This window comes from Pieris brassicae, chromosome 5 (genome assembly GCF_905147105.1).
Source record: "Pieris brassicae chromosome 5, ilPieBrab1.1, whole genome shotgun sequence".
NCBI lineage: Eukaryota > Metazoa > Arthropoda > Insecta > Lepidoptera > Pieridae > Pieris > Pieris brassicae.
The window spans coordinates 13,560,733-13,585,200 of record NC_059669.1 but is presented as its reverse complement, the minus strand read 5'-3'; the positions used below and the strand labels follow the sequence as shown (position 1 = coordinate 13,585,200).

The following is a 24,468-nucleotide window of genomic DNA, read 5'->3' as shown; positions in this document are numbered from 1 at the left end:
ATTTATATGTAACTTAACTAAAGTTAGGTTAAGTAAAGCTATTTTTTTTCACGATTAGAAATGGACTTTAAGGTATTGGTAAAGTTATTTATGGCAAATATTGCTTTATCACGTAAGTATTCCAATATAAATCTATATTTTAATAAAAAGTAAATTGCAATACTTTTAATAATTGCTAGAGGCCTTAGCCTTTTTATTGGATAAGCTAGCACAGGGGAAATATTTTTTTGAGTAATTTTATAATAATTATTTACGTCACACTAAAATACAGAAATACTTAGACAACATAGTCAAGAACTCGACGTTCAATTAATTTAAGAGAATATTTAAAACTTTAAAACAATTTCTCAAGATAACTTCGTATCTTTGAATAAACTCTAAATTACGGCGTCGCGATTCAAAACTTTTCTATTACTTCACCGCTTCTACCATTTCTTTAAAGATACAATTTCAGCTCGTCTAGCATTAAAAATGAATTTCGCTGTTATATTCGATTTACTTGTTATACTTGAGTTTAATTCCCCCAGGTGGACTAGAGGATACAGATTAGAACACCAACCCGATTGTCTTGGGTAGTTCTTTTAATTTCTCTCCAGGTTATTCTAGAAACTATGTTACTGTTTCTTTTTTCTTTAGGAATTCCAGTCAAGCCCTTGCTTGGCAATGTGACTTGGATCCCTCCAGTTTCCACCCAATTCAATTTTTTATAGTTCTGTCAATTGTATAGCAAAAAACAAATAAAATTATTTGTTTGATTAATCAACCAGTGGCGCTACAATCTCTAGGTGTCAGATTTCTGAATATGTTTCGTAATCATTTAAACAAGTAAGTCTTCAGCCATTTGCGCCTAATCCATGTCTTCGACTTTTAGGTCTAAATCTCTATGTCGTGTTCCTCACAATATTTTTACGACCTAGTGGTAATCTAGTGCAAAGTATTAATTAGTAACCGTGATTTGAACTCAAGATCGCAGAGGTGACAGACGCAGAAAACACGTCAAAATTAAATAAAATCTAATTCCTAAAACAGTTCATTAAGTTAACAGGGTTACAATAAAAATGTTAGTTATTACAAATTCAATTGTAGGTTGTATAAAATGTAACGTGGCGACTGGCGATAGTCGTTTTCAGACGCAAGTATTATTAGAGATAATATTATGGATTACTTTAAATTTCTTAGATTAAAACTTGATAATATGTTATACATACCAGTTTGTTATACTACGTGGATAATAAAAACTAAAGCGAAATAAATGAAAAATTAATGTGAGCTTTTTAGATTTTATTACCCAATTATAAGTGGCCAGTACTGCACTTGGAAAAACAAATGATTTGGCATGAATAAAAAGAGAAACACGTTTTAAATTAATTATTATATAGTTGTCTCATTCGCGAGTAGTATGTGCGCCCTTTACACTCACTCGTACGGTGAAGGAAGACATCGTAACGAAACGGGCTGTATACCAAAAAGTCTATGGCGTTTGTCAGGCACGGAAAGCTTATTAGAATAAACATACAATTACGAAACAGATACAGAAATTTTAAGCCTTAAAAGATTGTAGCGCCACTGGATTTAGACTTCTCACAAGCTCAGCACATATTTCTACATCTTTATCTATAACTCGCTTGTAATGTAAAAGATATGACGTCTTTTCGTATTTTTATAAAACAAAAATAATTGAAAGTCATCTATTTATATTGTTATAACAGTACAGTCTGACGTCTCAATAAGAATAATAGGAAGTTCAATCGCATTTATTGCCATAGTGCAATTTCCTGTTAGGTTAGACTCCTTTTTCACCTTTCCTGCCAGTTGCAATATTCTTTGTGTTGTTGTATACTCTGTGTGCTTTGATTTTTACACGCGGTTTTGAAGACCAAATAAAATGCTTTATGGGAGGTGGTGGAACTCCGGCTGTAAGAGTAAAGTATTCAATCTACACACTGTAAAGCAAATAGGAACTACGCAATAACTTATGATGGATAACTCTGAAAACAAGAAAAAAGGATTTTAAATAATTTTAAAACCAAGGGTTAATACGCGCAAACCCCGCTAAGTTTTTTTTGTATTCTAATTTGTTAGAATGTAGTCCAAGCTGTGTTAAAAAGACGCTGTCTGACTGTAAAAAAGTTATTACATGTTAATTCGTTTAAGCAATAATAATAACACAAGGTCTAACAAAACACATTTATTCCTAAATTACGGTTGCTGACCTGGCAAGACTCCGCCACTCTCTTTAATTACCAAGTTTTTTTACATGGAAAATGTAATGAACTGTACACAAGAGAATAGACAAAATCTCTTCATTGTATAATAAATAATATCACGTCGAATATTAAACATTATTTCGTTTGTGAAAAGAAAAAAACAATTTTATACATAAGAAAAAATGTAAACTTATAATAGAAATTGCTAAAAGTTTCGTCCATTAGACATATTCATTATTATATAGGTACTGCATAAATTCATAAATACACACGTACAATTTTATAATTAAACAACTGTTGCACAAGAAGAATACTTTCCTTTCAGCATAGGACAGGTTGAGAAGAAGTCGCTTAAGACTGTTAGTAAATGTATAAAGTTTCAAATGGTTAGTGAAAATTTAGTTTTTAAAAAAGTAGTTAAAGCTGAAGATGATTGAGAAGTCTTTTAATAAAAATAATGTTTCTTTTTATCGCATTACGCTAATATAGACGATCTTAAATTGAATTGCGAATTTAATCTTTATCCCAATTCCATATTTCTAAATTAAATTTAAACTTAATAATCCCAAATGAGTTTATACCAGAGCGTCCTATAAATCACTTTTGGATGTACTTAATATTCATTAAAGCATTATCCGAGATACGCAAACATTAAACTCCACCTAAAATATAATATACATTATCATTAACATATATATATCTCTGTTGATAAATAAAACTTAATAAACCCTAAAAATTTAATATTAGCTAAAAATTACGATAAAACATTGACACAATTAAATGTGTCATTTTTGTTAGCGTTTCATTATTACTTATTAGCCTCGGCCTACAGTTTCGCCCCATTCGCGACCTTTAACAAACATCGTTATATTTCAGGCAATTTACCTTACTCACGAAACATACAATGTAATAGTGACTACAAATACCGTTCCCAGCCAAGCAACATTGTTCTTGGCCAAGCAACATTCTTCAATAAAGAAGAATCGAAAACATCAATATTGGTTAATCAATGAAAGATTCTGCAGAGCGTCAGGTGTTTACGGGTTCTGAACTGACGGTATTAATGCCATCATTCGAAAAAAGGCAAACTTGATTAGGCATAACACTAATGGTATGTTGAATGTGTTGATTGTAAGGAACACGCACTTAAAACTTTGGTATGCGGTCCCCACTAAAGCAGATTTTTGTTTTGTTTACTAAGCTACTAAGACTGAATTGTTACTTTCTCTAAAACTACATATGGATAAAATCTTAAATAAAGAAGTTATTATTACAAGTATGACGTGAGTTAAGTTCGGATGTTCAAATAAAGTTAGACATTTATTAGACATTAAGTTAACTTACTTTAATTATTTAAAACATGAGCTTATAACTAACATAAAATTAGGGGTAGTAGTAGTGGGTTCGTTTGGTCTTTGCTGATAGTATTGTTGCCAATCTGTCGCTTCCACTAATTATTCAATTAATGGTGGAAGCTGAAACCGACGATCCCTGGAATGCCTTCAAGGCTTTTTGTGAGGCATGACTCAGAAGGATAATGCGTCAGCATAAAAACTATTCAGATGCCCCGCCAGAAAAGAAACGACAGCCGAGTCAGCGACGCTGTACATTTTCATACTTCTGCCCTAAGAAACTGTTTTGTAGATTTGTGCATGGAAGGAGTCACGGTGCGGTATTCGCGTTTGGCGGGGACATTAGGGCTTTACATTTCCTGACGTTAAAAAACAAATGCGGGACGAAAAAAAACTAAGAAATCGAATCAAATCGCTTCAATTTGAGGTCTATTGTCCGACACATATAGAATTAAATTAGGGAAAGATGAATTGTGATCAATTGAGTATTCCTTGTCCCCGTTTTATTTGGGTTTTGATTGATCGGATCGAGATTTCTTTTCGTGCCTTATGATATACTGAAAACGTTATACGGGGCGTGTAGATGAGGGTCATACAGCCTTAATTCAATCCTATACCAAAATTTTAATATAAAATCACAACCTTCTTTCGGATTTTTAGAGTCGGTTTAAAGGGAACTTTGTAACCTTCAGGGGTCGTTCTAGGCATTCTACCTAAAAGTCCCAGGCATATGACTGCCTAGGGAATTACTGCGTGTGTTTGCTTTAAGAAATTCATTTAAGCCTTCACAGGGTCATTTCTTAGAAAATAATATGCCACGAGAGACATGTAACCATTTAGTTGGGTCTTACAACCCACCAGAGAACCAATTATAAACTTTTATTTACAAAAGCTTGCCAATGCACGGCACATCAACATTGGTACATAAGAAATAAATATACAAGATTTAATGTGATAGGCAAAGAAAGAAAAATAAATCGATTCGTAAATTATACAAACGAAATAATAATTGATTTCAAAGTGTGAGGAGAGCCTCACTCTTTAAAATCAATATTTCAAATTTAATTTTTGGTTTATATTTATTCATCTCTTCGTGTATCCTGTTTGCCTCTAAGTGCTTCAATATTGTAATTTATTTTTCTTGTACAAATATATCATTGTGCCGAGCGTTGGTAAGCTTTTGTAAATAAATAAGCACTATTCAAACACGTATGACCAGATTATGCAACATTTTGTCTTTGGTTTTGCACTCTCACCCAGTTCGTTTATGGCTGTAAATTTATGACTCCAATAACCAGCAATGACTTTGATGATTCATATTAGCGTGTCTTGGCGTCGCGCCAATACTGTGCAATTTATAGACCGTGTAACTATGGACAATCAGTTACACGTATTAATCTATGGGTAACATGACGCGGTTTAAATGACAGATGACAAATCATTTTACAACTATATAAGTACATCATTCATCCCGTGCTTTTTTCGTAATATGTTTTTCTTACCTATTATAAAATCATATAAGTTCAGCTAATCTGTAACACGACTATAATTGACTGTTAGGCGCTACTAAGTTCCGCCGGGTCTCCTAAAGAAAGTCTTTAATTTTTTGTTATAGGTAAACTCTGATAATCATATTTAAATTTAACCCATTTAAAGTTAAAAAACTAATATAGATCAAAATCTCAAAAATGGAAATCGATCTTAGTAACTAGTAATAGTACTAAAGTATTTTTTTATACTACAAGCGGAAAATCGGAAGCGTGATGTTAAGACCTTTTACGAATTGATACGCTCTTGATAGTTTAAAATGTATGATATTATTTTAATTGTTAATATACACATATCATTCGTATAATTAACCTGAAGCTGCGGGATTGCGCGCCAAATTAGACTAGTTCGCAATTACCTGCCAGTCGATTATACCCCCGCGGCCCAATTTATATCGTGAACACGCTATACAGTGCATTACGTCCTGAATTTGGTTAATCGGTGCTAATTGCGATCTCATACATCTCTGCATATTCAGTAGGACTCGAATAATATCTCTACTCGGCTTCAGCGTGCGACTCTCGTCTCCGAAGTCGTAGGTTCGATGACCGGCTGGGATGAAGATTGATTCTACGTGCGCATTTAATACTCGTACGATAAAGGAAAACATCGTGACGACACGACCTTGCCTTGGAACCAAAAATTCAACGGCGTGTGTCCGGCTCAGAAGGATCATCTTGCATATTAGATTGACAAACGATCATAAAACAGATACGATAGAGAAATGAGTACTTTCGTATCACTTCGACGCCCGTCGTTCCACAACTGAGCGTATTCTAAGGCAGTTTTTGCCACGCACCACCACTATGTGGAAGGTAGGCCCACCCATATTTTAAGATATTACCAATCAGAACCGTTCAATAATGAAAACTTTGCCATTGTATGAAAAAAATAAATACATTTTATTTGGATTTTTATTAGACGTGAAGTAGCAGTGGCGTGGAGCGATTGACCAGCCTAGGTTGTTTAGCCGCTAGCTTTTCCATCATGGTTTGTAATTGTTGACAATAGACATCAGCCGTAATAGTCTGGCCAGATTTGAGAAAACTGCAATGAACAATACCGGCACTAGTCCATCAAACGCTTACAAGTAACTTTTTGGGGTTAATTTTCGCTTGGGCATTTTGCTGGCTGGACAGGATCCAACCATTGCGCTGAGCGCTTCCGATTATCGTAAAGAATCCATTTTTCATCACAGGTAATGATTCGGTTTAAAATACCTTCTTTATTGTGCCGGTTATGTAATGTAACGCAGCACTCGACGCGGGTTTGCCGGTTTGCTTCAGTCAATTCGTGAGGTACCTTTCAAGCTTTTTAATCTTCCCAATTTGCTTCAAGTGAATTAAAACAGTTTTATCACTAACACCGCAGCCTGCAGTTAACTCGGACGTGGTTTGCGATGGATCCGCTTCCACAATAGCCTTCAATACTTCATTTTCAACTTGGGTCTCAGGCCGTCCACGGGGCTTGTTCTGCAGGTCGAAATTTCCAGAACGAAAACGTTGGAACCAAAAACGAACTGTGTTTTCTTTTGCTACATGACCGCCATACACATCATTCACCCTTCGAGTCGTTTCCGCAGCACTAGTGCCACGGCGGAACTTGTACTCGTAAATAATGCGATACTTTAAGTTTTCCATTTTGTAAAATAAGTGACGCAAACAGAAAAAATCAGAAGAAAAAACAAATAAATGACGGTCATCGAAGCACAAATACATGAGTAAATAGCTGTCCAAATTTGAATTTGGAATTCCTTACCAAAGAGGAGAACATCGTGATTAAAGTAGCCAGTACGAAATACGTCAATTTCATATGTAAGGACATAATATAATATTTTCCTTTGACAAACCTCCATTTTTAATAGTTATAATACCACAACCACTTCCACCACATAAACAATTGGAAAATTGTGGCGAGAATGAGAGACGAGTGGAGGAATTTAGAGGAGGCCTTCACTCCGTCTGAGCTCGTGTAAAAAACTTCACAACAATGACATGGACTTAATGTAATCTTGATTATGTAGAACTCAATGGTATTATTAACTGCCAAATATTCACTAGAAATATGTCAAAACGTTTGTCAGGTCATGTAGTAATTATGTACAAAATATAACTAATTACTGAGAGGAAGTGAGCAAAGGTTGTTCAGAGGAGTTGCTCACTTAACTAAAGATGAGCCTACTGCCCCTGTTATATAAAAACATACTATCGCCTTTGAAGAGAATGAATAATTTGGTATAAAAATCCAATACGCTGAGGTTACAAAGGTCAGTCAAAACCGAGCCACTCGTGTCCCTCGAGGATCGAATATTTTTATATGAAGACGTGACCTGACTACAGTATGTGATATAACAAATATAGACATATAAGTAATTGTTGTTCCTAGTACTTCAAGGTCTTCTTTACATGTAGTTTAATAAGCATATACAAATTCTACATTTGTGAAAACGACTAAAATGACGATGGTCGAGCACAAAAAAAGAGTACTTCCTGAAAAGCCGACAACGCACCCACTGAGATGGGTACGATGACTGCCCGTTTTGGGCCTCCCTATTAAAAACTTGACTAGAGTAAGTCGTGAGAAATGGTCACGAATCACCATGGAGTAGGATGGGATAGCCACGAGATGGAAACATAAGCGTCAGGTGATACACAATTGGAAACCACAGGGGCTATATAGGCAGGAGTTTCCTGAGATAGAAATAAGTAAACAGAGCTAAAAGAGCCCTACATGTCTCAGGACACAGTATTGGTCTACTGTTTATATATATATTGTTACTTTTAGTTTTTTTAAACAGTGCTGGCCTAGTGACATGCGACATTCAGAATTCGATCCGCAGCTGAGCAATGGACTTTGTATGTGCACATTTAATGTGCTCGTTGATTATGAAAACACAAATAATCAGATAACTGAGGCAGAAATCTTAGGCTTAAACCTAAAAGGTTTTAGCGTATTTTTTTTACATTCCTAAACGGGTGCTACTTGTGGTGACTGGGCGGACTTGGAATTCGTGTATGCGGTGATGTTAGTTATTTCGACTAAGGATTTGCGTGTCGTTCCCACGAGAAAGTAAGTGTGTGCTCCTATTTCACCATGCCTACTACTGATAGAGGACATGTTACTTAACATGTCATGTGGAATGTATGATTTAATGGTTGCAGCTCCTTCCAAACGTTTTGTAAACAAAACATGGCGATTAAAAAGAGTGGCAGTGAGTTTATTGTCTAGTTCCTTTCGTCCGTTCTTCGGCCTTGATTAAAGTACTGACAGTAAATGTAAAATTTAAAGCATTTAATATCTATTTATTTATTGACGTTCATAAGTGTAGATTGTGTTACCTAAATCGAATTCAATTTAAATTAATTGGCATATATGTGTATAAATATATTTCCATAACATAGCAGAGCAACAGAAGGTAGATGTTCTAACCCTCCATAATCGAATATATAAGCACTCATACATCAAATTTTTTCACAAAAGGCCCGTTAAACGTGATAGCGAGCTCAATTTCGAAACATCAAATATTCATGGCTATAACGCGTATAACACATGCAAATATGCTTATCGGTGTATGTAAAATATGCATTAGTGTGTCGAGGGAAGATAGCTATTTACATTTTTACCGCAACAATCGTCCCCTATATACTGGAGATATGGAGAGCGAGCTCCGCTTATGAGCGGCTTATTGACAGATTAATTATAGGTTCACAGCGCCTAATGGCTGGTACATCTTAGGCTTTATTACAAATAAAGAAGTAACTATTGAATATTTTAATATTATTATCACACCTGGCATGTTATCATGGTTATATTTACGAGCAAAAATTCTTTGGTATGAATGTTCTTCTTTAATTCTTATCTCTATAGCGCTATCTTCTTTCGAAGGTCATGATGCCTACTTTTTTTTAAATATTTTTAATAAATATTTATTCATAATTCGCGGTTCTGAACAATGACTTGGTACTTTGACCAAACCAAATCATAGTCTAAATATGTAGTTTAAATCTTACATTTTCTGAAGCTGAAGTAATGTAATCTAAAAGCGGTAATAACCTTTATGGTCCTTTATAGATTGGGTTGACTTATTCAGATTCTTATTCTTAGATAAGCGCAGATGTCGCTACAAATTTATTTTATTGGTTTAAATAATATAGTCTTCACGGTTAGAGGTGTATTTAATGTAAAAAAAACCTGATCTATCACACGTCCGTCGCATACAAGCACTCTAGTCTAAACGTATCTGCCTTCGGTTGACCGTAAAGTTGTCAATAGATAAAACAATGAAAGCTTATGTTTTGCTATTAAAATAAATAAAACAAGACGTGTTTTTAAGGGTCTCAAGACAGTCACTATGCACCAGATGTATGCCAAGTTTATTCAAACTTTATTATAAAATATAGATTTAGTAAGGAAATAAGCAGAACAATTCGTTCATACACAGTTAGAGCACTCTATTGGTGTCAAAAGTTTAATATGTGTATTTATGTCTACGCTATAAGTCTACATTACTTCCTTGTGCAATTGAATACCGCGTATTATTTTATTACAGACCACAGACAAAGCTGGCTTAATTCAATTAACATAATCTTTAGCTATATATTTGTTACTGTCATTTAAAAAAAAAGTAAAATATATGTAATCTATGGTTTTACCTTGTTAATCTGTTGTTATAGCTTAAGTTAAGGCTTTCTTCATAGGTAAAAAACATACATTTCAAAGAGTAAACATTCAAATTAATTATTATTCATGATATCAAAGTGTCGTTCATGTTTTTTAACGAAACACATAAATGAGATTGTAAATGAATTTGTGATACACAATTAAAACAAATAATGTTTAAGGTTATTTATTCGCGAACTCATAAATAGATTATTTTTCTGAAACTCCTTGGATGGACATGGATTTGTCCAGATTCATAAAATAATTAATTAATTTATACGACTTCCTTTTTATTTTATATTTGGCCCGAAAACCTTAAATTAGTCAAACGGTACAATATATCGTGTAGCGTCTGTGATTGAAAGTACCCACGATCAGTAAAAGTGTTTTGCTGTGCAATTATGTTTTTTAAAGGCTATAAAAATGTTATGAAGTGTTAGTTGTTAGTTAACTTGTAAATAAACATTATTCTAACAAACCATTATTAAAATTTTGTTTTTTATACGTAAGTCACGTGACACAAATAGTAACAGATTATCGAATGACATATCATCCTTGTTAATAATCTGTTCGCCTATATGTTGATAATACTTTCTTCAAGTTTAATTTCGTCAAAGAATGATTTTATAATATTATATTAAGTATAGATACATATCCTAATTTCTGTAATTTAAGAATGATAATTAAAAACTTAAAGTTCGTGTACAGACCAATGTTATGTATTAGGAACTAGTGATACGTCGAGTGCGCCATCTTGAAGAAGCGATTCGATTTCTCATAATTAAGATTGATTAATTTGAATTTTAATACCAATACTTTAAAGAATTTAAAATAACAATTCGGATAGGTTCTAGGACTAGGGCTCCGATCTAGGACTCCGGGGACATAAATACAGATAACACAACTTACTCTACACCTGTAATACTTTTGACATTCAACACCTTTTGTCTTCAGTCACCGTACCCACACACGCTGTAAAGCACGCGAAATTTCGGAAAATTTTTAATTTAAAATTATGTAAAATAATTATAACTTTATAATAATATTACATAGCTTCAATCCGTTTAAAAAGGGTTTCTTAATGTGTAAAAGCTATGTTAACAAAAGACAATACTATATGTATATCTTGTCAAATAGGCCATTGTATGAAGCGCTCCGATATCCGCACTGTACCCGCTCGTGTACACACTTCTAAGGCCAGCAGCAGTGACTAACAGCGTGGAGCTAATTTTCCGTCTGCTGCACTAATTGAAGGGCCTGCCGGTGCTCGCCCGTGAAACCCTGAATTAAACACGCTCTAACTCGCCTTCAGGCCGCCTAGTTTTTATATTAATTAATTTTTAATCGCCTTTCTATATTTATGCCTTAAATAAAATTATGATTTGTCAAAGTAAAAGAAATATCATACGGAACGTATTAGCTTAATTATAATGTTTGATTAGAAAATTCTAAAGATTCATCGTTCAATTAACATCGTGATATATTATAAAGAACTGAAAACTTTACAATTTGATACACTATTTTGATGGATTAGAATTTCTTTGTATAACAAAGGATTTTTAGATTTTAAAAAGTTACCTAATCAAAAGACCAAAAAGAAAATTGAGTTATAGAAAGAAATTTATCATTGATAATATAGAAACAACAAAATACATATATAAGTATATTTTGTAAAAAACTGGGCTTTTTAATATTTGTAAAAATATTCAGGACTCTTAACAAATTATCAGATTTTTTTCGGATTCCTTTTCAAATCGTACAAGAATTTCCATAACACGGAAAAATCGCAAAATATGACGCCTTCAATCTGATATTGAAGAAGTATTTCCTTCGAGGCATTTTTATTCAGTTATTCACCTGAGAATCGTCTGTTGAAAAAGCTCTTTCAAAGAGATAAATTGTACTGCAAATAGCTCGGAAAGAGATTGGTTAGGTCTTTAAGGAAAATGCAGGCTTAGAAAAATCGACATTGTCGTCTGGTAGTCAGTGTCTATGATTATATTTTATTTCTAAGAATAAGAAGAAGATTCTTTTATCATATTTTGATAATGACAATTACTAAAAAATATCATAAGTATGTCATACATGGCTGACATATGATGATATGACACTAACTGTCATGTTTTGTTAAAAAAAATCTTGACGTTTCCTTGGTATTAAGTTTATCACGGGGTTAGTCAAGATGACTTAACAGTAGTGTATGTTGAAAGTCGAAAACTAAATTTGTATGAAAATTTGTCAACACGAACTGTCATTTTCATACAAATATGGCATCTTATTTATTTATTAAGATTAACAGCACAATACAGAAATAGATGTATATATATATATATATAATAATGTGGGCCAATTATAAATCTTCACATATAGTATTTTAAAACTTGACTAAACCCCCAGTACTAAAATTACTCTCAATGGGCTCGCGAGTACGTTGCCCGCCTAGGACAAGGACCCTAAAATTAGTATTTTCGCGGGAAAAGGCTTTGAATCATTTAAATTGTTATGGCGTCTAAAAAAATTGTAATTAATGTATATTTTTACAGGTCACCATGTTGCCCTGCGTCGTGTTAGCGTTAGGTGTGCTACTTCTGGCTGCTCCTGGAAAGGCACAATCTGGTAAGTTAAATTCTGCTTGAATAATAGAAAAAAAGCAATTAGCTGTTCCTACCCCAATACATATTTCACACATTCCTTTTTGTAAGAGTTTTTTTTTATCATATTTCACTTAAATTTTTTTCTCTCATGTTTTATATTGTATAACTGAAAATAATCAATGTTTCAGCAACGTTATACCTACTAGAGATTAAGACATTCTAAAGCTTATATAGGAAAATGCTTTGAATCTTATTTTTCGGATCCTAAAAGTAACTTCTTTTTGAACTTTTCAAACGCTAAAGTCCGTAAAAAGTAAGTTTGTTTTGAAAATCTCAACATTTTCCTAAAAAGTTATAGGAGTCAACTTTATTAGCAATCCGTCGCATTTATCGTGGAAAGATTTTATCTGCAAAAATAGAACAATGCCAATCATTATTGTTTATTGAATGAATAAAACAATAGAATGCCATCAGAACCTATTTTTTATTAGTTTACATGAATATCCTCTTCATAAGGAAATAAAAAAATATTTGAGTAAAGAAATATACACAAAAAAATAAAATGTTTTAAAATGGGCATAACTCCGCTTGAAATCGCTAGAATATGATTTTCTGTATTCCATACATTTATGGCGAAACTATTACCTATTATTATATTATCATCCCAGAGACAGATGCACCAACGACGGTAACAACCAAAGCCCCAAGTACTACCACGATACCATCAAGCACTGTAGTCTGGGTGACGGAACCGTTAAACGAGGGACAGGCTATCCAGAAGGCTCTGCAGTATCTCCTCCAACATCGCCAACCTGATTGGGGTTGGGCAAACGATACCCACCACGTCATGCTCACTTTACAGGTATGCTTTCAAGTGTTCATTATTATAAAAGGTAAAGTCATGCTTGCGTAACGTTAGGGTGACGAGTATTGCGAGTCCGGAAAAGTTGCTGCATCTGCCACGGGACAAGACACGCTTCAAGACATCATTACTTACACTGCTGAATTTTACTACTATTATTATTCTACTAAGTAATGGTATTATTATATTCTTATTCTTTTTTGCGACTGTGGCGCAAACTAGCTGCTGTTGTCACTGGCAGAATGACCAGCGCTGTGGAACAGTCTGCTCCTTAGCATAATAGCAAATTACAAGAACAGCACCCACGCATCACACCCTTAAAATGTACCTTGTGTAAAAAAAGTAATATCTCTTATTTTTTAATTATTATTATTTTCTTTGATTATTTTTATTTTGTTTGTTTTGTTAGTAATAAATGTCATGTCTATGTCTACACGCTTCATAAAACTATCCGCTATCCAACGATGGAGAGACACCAAAAGAATAATATAATAATAGTTATTTATTGAAGGGTTATATGGATAATTTTTCAATTCCAACTAAATATTTCCAGACGGCGCTCAAACAAATCTTCAGCTAGATAATTTTGTATAGAGTTATTGTTGGGGTTTCCCCTGAGGCTCCATCGTTTTGAATATCGAACCACATATAGGTAATTTACGCAAAAGCTTTGGATGAAGTTATTGGAAGTGACTTACTGACTTGAATTCGTGTATGCGGTGATGTTAGTTATTTTTGACTATGTATTTGCGTGTTGTTCCCACGAGGATGTAAGTGCGTGCTCCTATTTCACCATGCCTCCTGCTGATCTCATGTGGAACATGGTGTTATGGTTGCAGCTCCTAACAAACGTTGTGTAATACAAAAAAACCTTGGCGATTAAAAAGAGTGGCGGAGAGTTTATTGCCAGTTCTTCTCTTCCGTTCTACGCCCTTGATTTGAGAACTGGCAGTAAATGTAAAATAAGAAGCATTTAATGGATATTTCTTTTTATCGACGTTCATAAATGTACATTGTGTTACCTATATGAATAAATGATTTTTGACTTTGACTTTGGAAATCTTAATAAATAGTAATAAAAAATAAAAATAAAAATGTTCAGTACTGAGACGACTAGCTTTAACCTAACCTAATATACTAATAAAGATATTTAACGTAAGTAATTGTGTACACTTATAGTCTCTATTGCGGAAATCATATTAATGTAATTTATTAATTAAAATAATTAAGCATTATTTTTGTGAAAGAATCTATCGATGTAGCGATTTTTTTATTAATGAACTGTAAACCCTAGTTATTCTGAATTTTCTCTTAGTTAATCATATTTACTAACAATTGTGTAACCTGTAGATATCCCAGGCATACCATTTAACCCACCTTTTCGGAGAATGCGTGACCAGAACTCACCTATGTCCAGTTTGAGCATTCTGATAAACGAGTTGGGTAGTATCCATATAGTTGCTCCCATCACAGTGTGTAGAAAAAACGACACTAAAAATAGTTTTTTTTTATTATAACCCATTATCTAGTTAAATAAAGTTTATTTAAATGTCGCAAAAAAAAATATTTCTACATAATTCAAAAAATTGACATTTTTTATTTTAAAATGTTGATGCTAACTACAGGGTGTCGGTTTTTTCTGACGGCGTGTGGGAGTCGGGTTTTGTGACGATGTGCGGGTGTCGATTTTTGGTGACGGTGTGCGCGCGCATCGTAAAAATTTACTCTCATCCTTTTTCCCTAAGGCCAATAGAAGTATAACTTCAATAAACAATTATTTGACGTATACCCTCAAAATAACGAAGACTACAACTGTGATAAATCTAACGAAATAGATTAAAAGAGAAATATAATAACTATATTTTTAATTACAGTTGGCAAATAACACTGGAAAGGAAATAGAACAACAAGGCATGGAGATGCAGCTGTCGGCTAAGCAGATGGAAATTGAGATCTTACTAATGATGTCCAAGTCAGTGTCTAACGATTTTAACAACGCATAATAGTATTGATATTGTAGCGACACCTAGAACCTGCACTTTTCCCAATCACCTCGCTTACATCATACCCTGAAACGCGCTAAGTAGTGACTGGGGGACTAGACTACAGGCCAGTCAGTGGATCTCCGAGAATCCTCTCTTTAGGTTGGAGAACACCATTCTTCCTCCACAGACCACAATATCATAACAGCAGCTTTCGAATTATAAATATCATTGTTATCATTTGAAATAAATGACAATGCAATCTCTAGTATTGTCTTTGGTTAACATAGATTTTACACATTGATAGAAATCGCACGCGAAACGTCGGAAAATTTAAAATTATGTAAATAATTATAAGTTTATAATGATATAAATAGCTTAAATCCGGTTAAAAAATGTTTTCTTTCAAATGCAATCTCTCTTTGAATTCAAACATTATGCCGTATTCTCTATTAGAGGTAATGTAATAAGATTATATAACTTGTATTAAAGACTCGTCAGTTATTTAAATAATAGAACCCTATGTTGTTTCTTAGATTTTATTTCTTAGACAAGGTGATCCGGCTTTTGCCTGACAACTATATTTTTTTTGAGGCATTTCGGTTTTAACACGATGTTTTCTTTCACCTTACGAGCGAGTAACAGATAGACAGTAAGTTCATTAGTACATAGCTGGGGATCGAACCTACGACCTCAGGGATGAGAGTCGTACGTTAAAGCCTACATGGCTGACCTATTCACATATATTTCCTAAATATATGAATACAGATTTTAAAAAATCAATGGTGCTACAATCTTTTTTAGGTCTGGGCCTCAGATTCTGTATCTGTTTCATGATCATTTGTTAATCGAATAAGCAAGTAGGTGATCAGTCTTCTGTGCCTGACGCACGCCGTCGACTTTTTGGGTCTAAGACAAGCCGGTTTCCTCACGATCTTTTCCTTCACCGTTCGAGCTAATGTTTAATGCGCACATAGAAAGAAAATACATTGGTACACAGTCGAACCTACGACCTCAGGGATGAGCGTCGCATGCTGAAGCCACTAGGCCAACACTGCTCAATGAATGATGAATACAAATAGTGTCCAAAAATGCTTACACAGTCACTATTAGGTAACAATAAACTTTACTGCCATAAAATACCAATAAATAATGGTCATATTAATGAACCATTGACAAAAGAAATCGAGAAAGTAACTCCGTTATTCATAAAAAATAAGTCACTCCAACTGCGAAATTTTAATATAAATATGTCACTTTTTAACACAGCGTAAAATCAATTTACAAGAGTACTTTAGTTAAAAGATCTTTTTGAATACCGCTTTCTAATCTTTGTATCTGATTCGTGATATTTTTTTTCCTAAAAGGCAAGTATATCATATTAACTCAAACGATTTCACGGTTACCATCACAAAATATAGTCTGAGGTCATGATGAAAGAATTATCTATGGTGAAGGAAAACATCGTGAGGGAACCGGTTAAGACACAAAAATCTACAGTGTCAGAAAACTGATCACCAGCTTGTTTACCAAGAAACGAAATCTATTAAGAAACATAAATGTTTACCGCATATAAGTAATAAATCAATTCATGACTTTGAAACATGAAAATTAATTCACACTCCGGTATTCAAGTATGCGATAATGTTGATTAAAACCAGGATGGGGGATTTCCGCTTCACTGGGCAAATTAAAAATATAGGTCAGATGAGATTGCTCTTCCATTGTTTGCTTCTTGCCTCTCAATGCGTAATATAAGGTCCAAATTAGCTGGAAGGCAATTAAAAAAAACTGCGAAGAGACTTTGATCTGTCATTTTGTAACTGTTTAATTACTGCGGATTCACTTGCGTTGATTCGGTCGTAGTGTCGTTCTGTAGAAGTCACTTTGTGTGTGAGTGCAAGGTGTGGACTGTGGGCCCCCTATGAACCTAAATACAGTTCTTATACAAATCGTTTAGTGGTCAAATACAGAACAGTAACCTCTTACACGACATTAACATTGTCGTCTTTTATTAATTCCCAAGGTTTTAAATCGGCAGTAATTTCCAAATTTCCTCTGCTACCTTGGAGTTCAGGCACCTCTCATTCGAACGCTTCGCGATTATAACGGATTAACAGTTCTTATTCGGAGCTGGATATATTCGGTAGTGGGCTGATCTATTTTAAAGAAAGTATTCTTGCCTATATCGAACCTTATCTGCTGTATTGCTGGTAATCCTGGTATTTTTATTTTACCTTGTATTTAATTTTTATATAGACTTTTATGGTCGTTTTATTTTTATGTTTTGTAACATTTATGTTTACCAAAATTGTCATGTATATTTTAGTAAGAGTAGTGGCTTCAGCGTGCGACTCTCATCCCTGAGGTCGTAGATTCGAACTCCGGCTGTGCACCAATGGTCTTTTATAATTATGTAAGAAGTAGGAAGTAAGAAAATATTATAACCTACAGCCTTTCTCAATATTAAGACTATACAACATAAAAAGGCTTTCAACTCAAACCTGAGAACGATCTCGAAACAGTGCCTTCAACTAAATTTGGGGAAGCTCTCAAAAGGAAATATTTTTTCCCGTTTTTGCCGTCGGGTCTTGTACTTCAATTATAGTTCTATTCGATTTACAGTGTCTTGTGTTTTTCTTAGTACATTAATATTTGTATTTATAAAAAATAAATCGGCCTAATTGCACTGTTTTAGCAAATAAAAATCTGTCTCTTATTATCACAGCGTTAACACAAACTGTAAGAAAGAGACGAAAGAGCAATAAGAATGATATCTCATGATTTAGAATCGAGTAAGCGTATAATTTCGCCGAAAACGCTTTGACTTACGGGAGTTATTTTTTTATAAGCCTTAACTTATTTCTTCTTTATATATATTTTTAAGATACCTTGTATCAGGAACCGTCTCCGGTAAAGGCCTCATGGCTTGCCATTTTTCTCTATCCCGAGCTATTTGGATCCATTCGGGACTCGCGATTTTTTTGATGTCATCATCCCATTAAGCGTAGGGTCTGCCTCTATAGTGTTATACTTAGCGTTAAGTCTCATCTAAGAATCTTACCCTGAGTGACTGTATCAAACTCCTCTACTCTACAGGCACCATGAATCCCCACCCCCACTGGGACGTCTGGCTGCCTACACTTTAGCTCTGGGGGCGCTTTGCAAAGACCCTCGGTCGTTCCACGGCAGAGACCTGGTATCAGCGCTCCTTCATCGAGAACCGCCCCACGATCTGGAGTTCGCGTATGCCACCCTTGCTGCCTGCTCTTCCGCAGCTCATGTCCGCCGGCGCCATATTCGTCGATTACTGGATATTGCAAATGCTGCAGCTGATCACAGCTTAGGTATGTTAACTGTGGCTAAGATACGATAAGATAAACAATTATTTATTTATTGACGTTCGGCATACATTGGAAACAGAAACATTAAATATAATATTTTATGTAACAAGCACTTAGAGGCAAATACAACATACAGAGATAATAAAAAGATATACAATAAATTCAATTATAAATGGAGAAAATTATGGATGGAGTTCTTAAAAGCCATACTATTCAGCAGATAAGTACATGTATTTTATATTATATTAAGTTGCGATTCAGAGATGGTTAGACGGTGCGGATGAAGCCGATTCGCCAAGTTAACAAAATCGTGTTCAGATTGTTTTCGATAAATTTTGATATCCAGTCTCTATTGTTCTTGATCACAGAAAAGTTCTTTAAACAGATAATTTGTTAACCTTTTACTAGAGGGCGAAATTTAAATTTTAAACAAAATTAATTTGTTAATTATATAGTGAAATATTTTAAAGTTTTAATTGTATAATATTTTCCATTAATTACTATCTGTATTTTTAATCACATGATTGTCTGTGGCGTCAGATTCGTACCTTAGTCTAGCTCATGTTGCCACCCACCCCTTTACACAATGTTCAAATTATTATAGTTATTATAGAGTACTTCAAGAGTTTATCAATACAAATAAAATAGGTGATAGTTCCTGTCATACGCGTTTCTGTGGGATCTTAGGATCGTGTTCTTAGAAGACCATCCAAGAATTTGTCCTATGAGGCATATTTTGTCCATAGTATTGGAGGTCCCCATTTAATCAGGGAAATAATGTAACACTATAAATATAGATTACTAATAATTTTATTTTCACAGACACAATATCTATGGTAATACTGGCGCTTCGCTGCGTGGTTCAAGACCATAGACACCGTAGTTTATTGCACTTCGTACGTCGCCCCATGGCCGGTCTTGCTCGTCAGCAACATCCCGACGGCAGCTTTGGTTCACTCACCACTACAGCTCTTGCTATTCAAGTAGGATTAACTTACAAGAACATTTTTGTCTATAAACTTCTTTTTTGTAATTTGTGTGTAATTTAATGTGATAATAAGTGTCTAAAATTTGTTTGTTTGTTTGTAGAACTTATAAATCACTATTAAACGTAGGTATAAACAAGATTATATTAACATTATGTAGTATATATGCTTTTTTTATATATAACAGGCGGCAAACGGGCAGGAAGCTCACCCGATGTTAAGTGATATTAGTGCCAGTGCATTCATTGCCGGCTTTTTAAGAAGCGCTCGAATCGAATGCGCTCTTTTCTTAAAGGGGTTAGAATAGGCAACAGTAGGTATCTGGATCCACATAGGGGAGGTGCGCGGCAAAAACTACATTAAAACGCTCGAGATTTCATATTCAGCCTTGACCGATGATGAAACTCAGCATCTGTTATTAATCTGAACGACTCCTCTGAACGCTCTCCGTTTTGAATGCGGTAGAAGATGATGCTACAGCCGCGCACTAAGAAATAATAAAACAAAAAGAACTATCTGTAAAAGGGTTATGGGAGGGCCATACGATAAGAGATAATACAGGTAAATGGACTAAATATATTGTAGGATATCCAAGACAAGGCAAAATAAACCGTGGAAGATCATTGATCCGGTGGGAAAAATAAAAAAATAGCAGGTCCACTATGGACTACAGAAGGCCTAAGATTCAGTAGATTAATTATAATGAGAAATATCAAAAAAAATCATAAGATTAGTTATTAGGTGTAAGCACGTCGTTGTTTGAATAAAAGCTTCATTCATTCATTTATATGACACTATTAAGAATGTTCAAAGGAATAAAAGATAAACGGATATAACCAGGAGTAATAATAATACACATTTATTACAGTTATATATACTTGATGGTTTATAATATAATATTATTTTACCAACTGTATGTAATATTCTTAACCTACATAGTAATAACAATAAATATAAATTCATACATAGATTTTTTGTATAATCAAGAATACATACGTTAACTGTATTAAAAATAGTTGAATTGAAATAAGTATTCATTTCAAGTATTCAAAACCATTGCTTGGTTGAACAAGAATTCCCGGTGTATATATTCCAGAAATTTATATTCTATCTCCACCATTCGCACCTGGATATCTTCAGATAACTAGTAATGAGATTCTGTAAGTCGCGTTTATAAAGTTACGAGTATATATAAAAACTGAAATAGTCCAATGCACTGCACTTATCTATCTCTTTCCGTCATAGCGTAAATACAATTTCTCAAAAAGAGACGAAAGCACTTGGGTTAAATTACTAAGAAATTTTAATGCCGTTCCAGGCCCTTGAAGACTCAGACAGCGGTCCAGGCGCTCACCAGCATTGGAGTCTACCGGCAGCCCGGAAGTGGCTCCTGGAGCGTCAGGAAGCCGATGGAGGCTGGGGAGATGTGGAGAAGACCGCTGCAGCTGTTGCAGCATTGACACCTGCGTCTTTAGCTGCTGTACGGCCACCGCACTGTAGTGATAAGCTTTTGGACAGCCGTCATGAACCTTTTGGTATGTTCTTTAATAATATTTTCACTGAATACCTGACCTCTCTCTAAAACACTACTTAGTAAAGCTATATATTTTTTATTATAAGTTATATTCCCTTTGCGATGATTAAAGCTTTTCTTTTCTACTTAGGTAACACTGAAAATGTTTATAAAATGAAAAACGGCTTAGTGTAGAAAGTTGCCAATACTTTTATTGTTTTCCGAAGTAATCTCCGTTACTCTCTAGACATCGTCGCATTCGATGGAACCACTGAGAAAAGCAGTGGCCCCATTCTTCCTTAGTCTCTTCTATGGCACTTTCGTACGCTTTCACCGCATCTTCAGAGCTCGTAAAGCGAATACCTCGAATTTTATCTTTAGTACTTGGGTATAAATAAAAGTCACAGGGCGCCAGGTCAGGTTTGTGTAGCGGATGACTTATTATCTCGACACCTGCCATAGTAAAATTTTCAGTAGTCGCTGTTATCGGACATCCCTCACATGGATAATCAAAGAGATTGCTACGTCCACGCTGAAAGTCGTTAAACCGAGATGGGACTTTATTAAGAAATGCTAATCGCAGCCTATCATAGTTCTGTTGTTGAGTAAGCCCACAACGAAAGTCATAATAAATCATTGACCGAATTAACTAGCTCGAAAAAAAAATTTTTTTTTCAGAGAACGGAGGAGATGGAAACTTGAAGGTGGCTTATCAGTCAGGACACGCCGGCAACGAATCTGACGCTCGCAACGTCTCTTTTACATACACGCTGTGGTTAGGCACAAATGTCACTGAAAATTACACCCTGTACATGGTTGCTCCAAGGTATGTTATTTAAAAGGGGTATTACAATTAAGCATTTGTTCACAGAACACATTTTATATCTAATACCAGTGCCACGTTTTTTTCCACTTGATTCGAACTCAGGTCCTCAGGATTGACGCGCTTAAGACACGAATTCATTGCTCTTTTAATTATTATAAAGAGTCATTCAATGCAGTGTTGTCCTAGTGGCTTCAGCGTGTGACTCTCATCCCTGAGATCGTATGTTCGATCCACGGCTGTGCACCAATGGATTTTCTTTCTATGTGGACATTTAACATTCGCACAAACGGTGAAGAAAAACATCGTGAGGAAAACCGGCTTGCCTTAGACCTAAAAAGTCGACGGCGTGCGTCAGAAGGCTGATCACCTACTTGCCTATTACATTTACAAATGATCATGATTTTTTTAAAGAGTAATCTATTTGGAAATACCATATTTTAGGAACGTATCATTCTACCACGTGATGCAAATGGCGGCTGAGCAAGACCCGAAATTCAAATTCGAGGCCAGCGAATGGCCAAATGGTCACTACGTCCACACCTTGGCTGGTCACAAGGAGGAGCCCATGGGATATCACTACTGGCTACTCTACCGTCTCCCAGAAGTGCCTGACCCTGCCAGCCCACCTGGAAACCAGCTCGTCGCCCCCGTTGGTTAGTTTATATATATATATAATATATGTAAAATAAAACAAGGTAGTATAATTAACAATATAAATTTTCTATATATACATAGAATATATATGTAATTAGAATTTATACTTAAATATATATAAGACCAACTTTTTTTTAAATTAAATTTCAGGTAATTTAAAGATAAGCTAAGATGGATATTTAAAGTCGAATCTAAGTTAAATTCCTAAATATTTTTGACATATGAGTGTCATAATTAAGTCCTGAATATGTCGTTAGCGTACAGACTTGCTTAAGAAACTTAACTATTATTATTTTCAGGCGTTGACGATTTGCTGGTTGAAGACGGCGAACACTATTTATTCTGGTATAAAAAGTTGTAAAAAGTAAAGATTCCCAAATCGAAGTGATACCTTGTAGCATTAGAAAATAGCGTATTAAAACTCGTAGTAACATTCTTCCAAAATATTTAGAATATACCAAAGAATGTTAATTTTACTCAATTTACTGTAGTCATAGTTTAGTATTTGATTTACTTAATACAATTACGAATAGAGTGCAAGTACGCCGTGAAGTAAGCGTCAAGTTGAAAGTTGGCTAACTTCGTATCTATGCCAGTTATGTAGCTTTGAAAATAACGAATGTTTGAAAAAAATCGCTACTAAAAGAGCACACCAATTACAAAAAAAAACTTAAACGCTACGGCGATGTCGTCACGCTGCACTCTAAGTCTCCAAGTCTTCTAAGTCGTAATTTTCCGATTTTTCCTCATTTTATTTAATATATCAGTGAAAACGTTGATTTTCAAATTACTTGATAAGAAACAGGATGAAAAACAATATTTTATTAACGCGTATATTGTTTGTCGATTATTATTTGTCAGATTGCAATTAAAAATACTGATGAACTAATAATTGTCCTGTTATCATACACAGACTGATTGTCATATACCTCTACCACAAATTTGAACTCAGGTAAAAATTAAAGTGAATTTGAAAATTTTCATTTATTATAGAATTGTTTTTGGAAGCCTCGTTCAACAATAAAAACTGTTCCATAAAAAACTGTTATTGGTGTGATTTTATAGGGATCTTTGTAGAAATAATTAGTGACAAAAAGTGTAGAACGCTTGAACGTCAAATTACACTTGACAGCCATCATCATATTTCACGTTGACACCTGTCAAATTCAATGTAGAGTTGCGCAACGCAGGCGCTTCACGGCGACATTAACAATTTCTCTAATATTTGAACTGTACATTCCACAGTATTTAGTTGACTATTTCTAGAACATATTGAAACATAGACATAAGATTGAAAAATTAGTAAACCTCTCTGATCATATCAACGTTCAATAGTTGTTAAATTGTTACATGTTATTACTCGTAGGGATATGTTTTTCACTTTGAAATAGCATGTAGAATACAAGAAAATTTGTTGCCCCTATTACAAAACTTTATTATGTCGTTTTAGTTCAGAACTGTGTAATAAAAAGTATACTCACAAATACTCTTGAATCTCTGCTAATATAAACGCACCCTACTCTGTTAAATCTATACCGATTTCAAACATTATAAAAGAATTTAACACCAAAGAGAAATTAGTCATACAATACTAAAATAATATCGAAAAAAGAAAATGTTTTGTAAAGTACGTATTAATGATGTCTCGTCACTCATTACTTGTCTTACTTTATAGTGAACGTGTAGAAACGCTGATAGACTAATTTTATCAGTATTTAGCTCTATAATCCAGAATATTCATTTAAAATAAATTAAACTATGTAATCTTTGATTCTATAAGTTAATTTTAAGTCCTAATTTTATAATCATTTTAGGAGACTGAATCCCTTCATGTTAACATTAGTGTAACATTTTTATTGTACCTTTTAAATGATTCTTAATAAATTATTAAACTTATACTGTGTCTTATTTACTAACCCCTCCCAATGTGTACCGGAGTGA

At 34.3% G+C, this 24,468-nt stretch overlaps 1 protein-coding gene across 3 annotated transcripts in view; it reads left to right on the top strand.

Annotated features, from left to right (window-relative positions):
• The window catches only part of LOC123710230 (uncharacterized protein CG3556), a 59,232-nt gene extending 34,815 nt beyond the window's left edge, over positions 1 to 24,417 (top strand). For all 3 annotated transcript variants that reach the window (XM_045662001.1, XM_045662000.1, XM_045662003.1), the window contains 9 exons: positions 12,310 to 12,382; positions 13,029 to 13,222; positions 15,097 to 15,194; positions 18,304 to 18,551; positions 19,371 to 19,531; positions 20,853 to 21,069; positions 21,726 to 21,873; positions 22,315 to 22,526; positions 22,827 to 24,417. In XM_045662001.1, coding sequence (XP_045517957.1) covers positions 12,316 to 12,382; positions 13,029 to 13,222; positions 15,097 to 15,194; positions 18,304 to 18,551; positions 19,371 to 19,531; positions 20,853 to 21,069; positions 21,726 to 21,873; positions 22,315 to 22,526; positions 22,827 to 22,888 — 1,407 coding nt within the window. In that variant the 5' untranslated portion in view covers positions 12,310 to 12,315 and the 3' untranslated portion in view covers positions 22,889 to 24,417. The remainder of the gene's footprint in view (positions 1 to 12,309; positions 12,383 to 13,028; positions 13,223 to 15,096; positions 15,195 to 18,303; positions 18,552 to 19,370; positions 19,532 to 20,852; positions 21,070 to 21,725; positions 21,874 to 22,314; positions 22,527 to 22,826) is intronic.
• Positions 24,418 to 24,468: the final 51 nt, after the last annotated feature.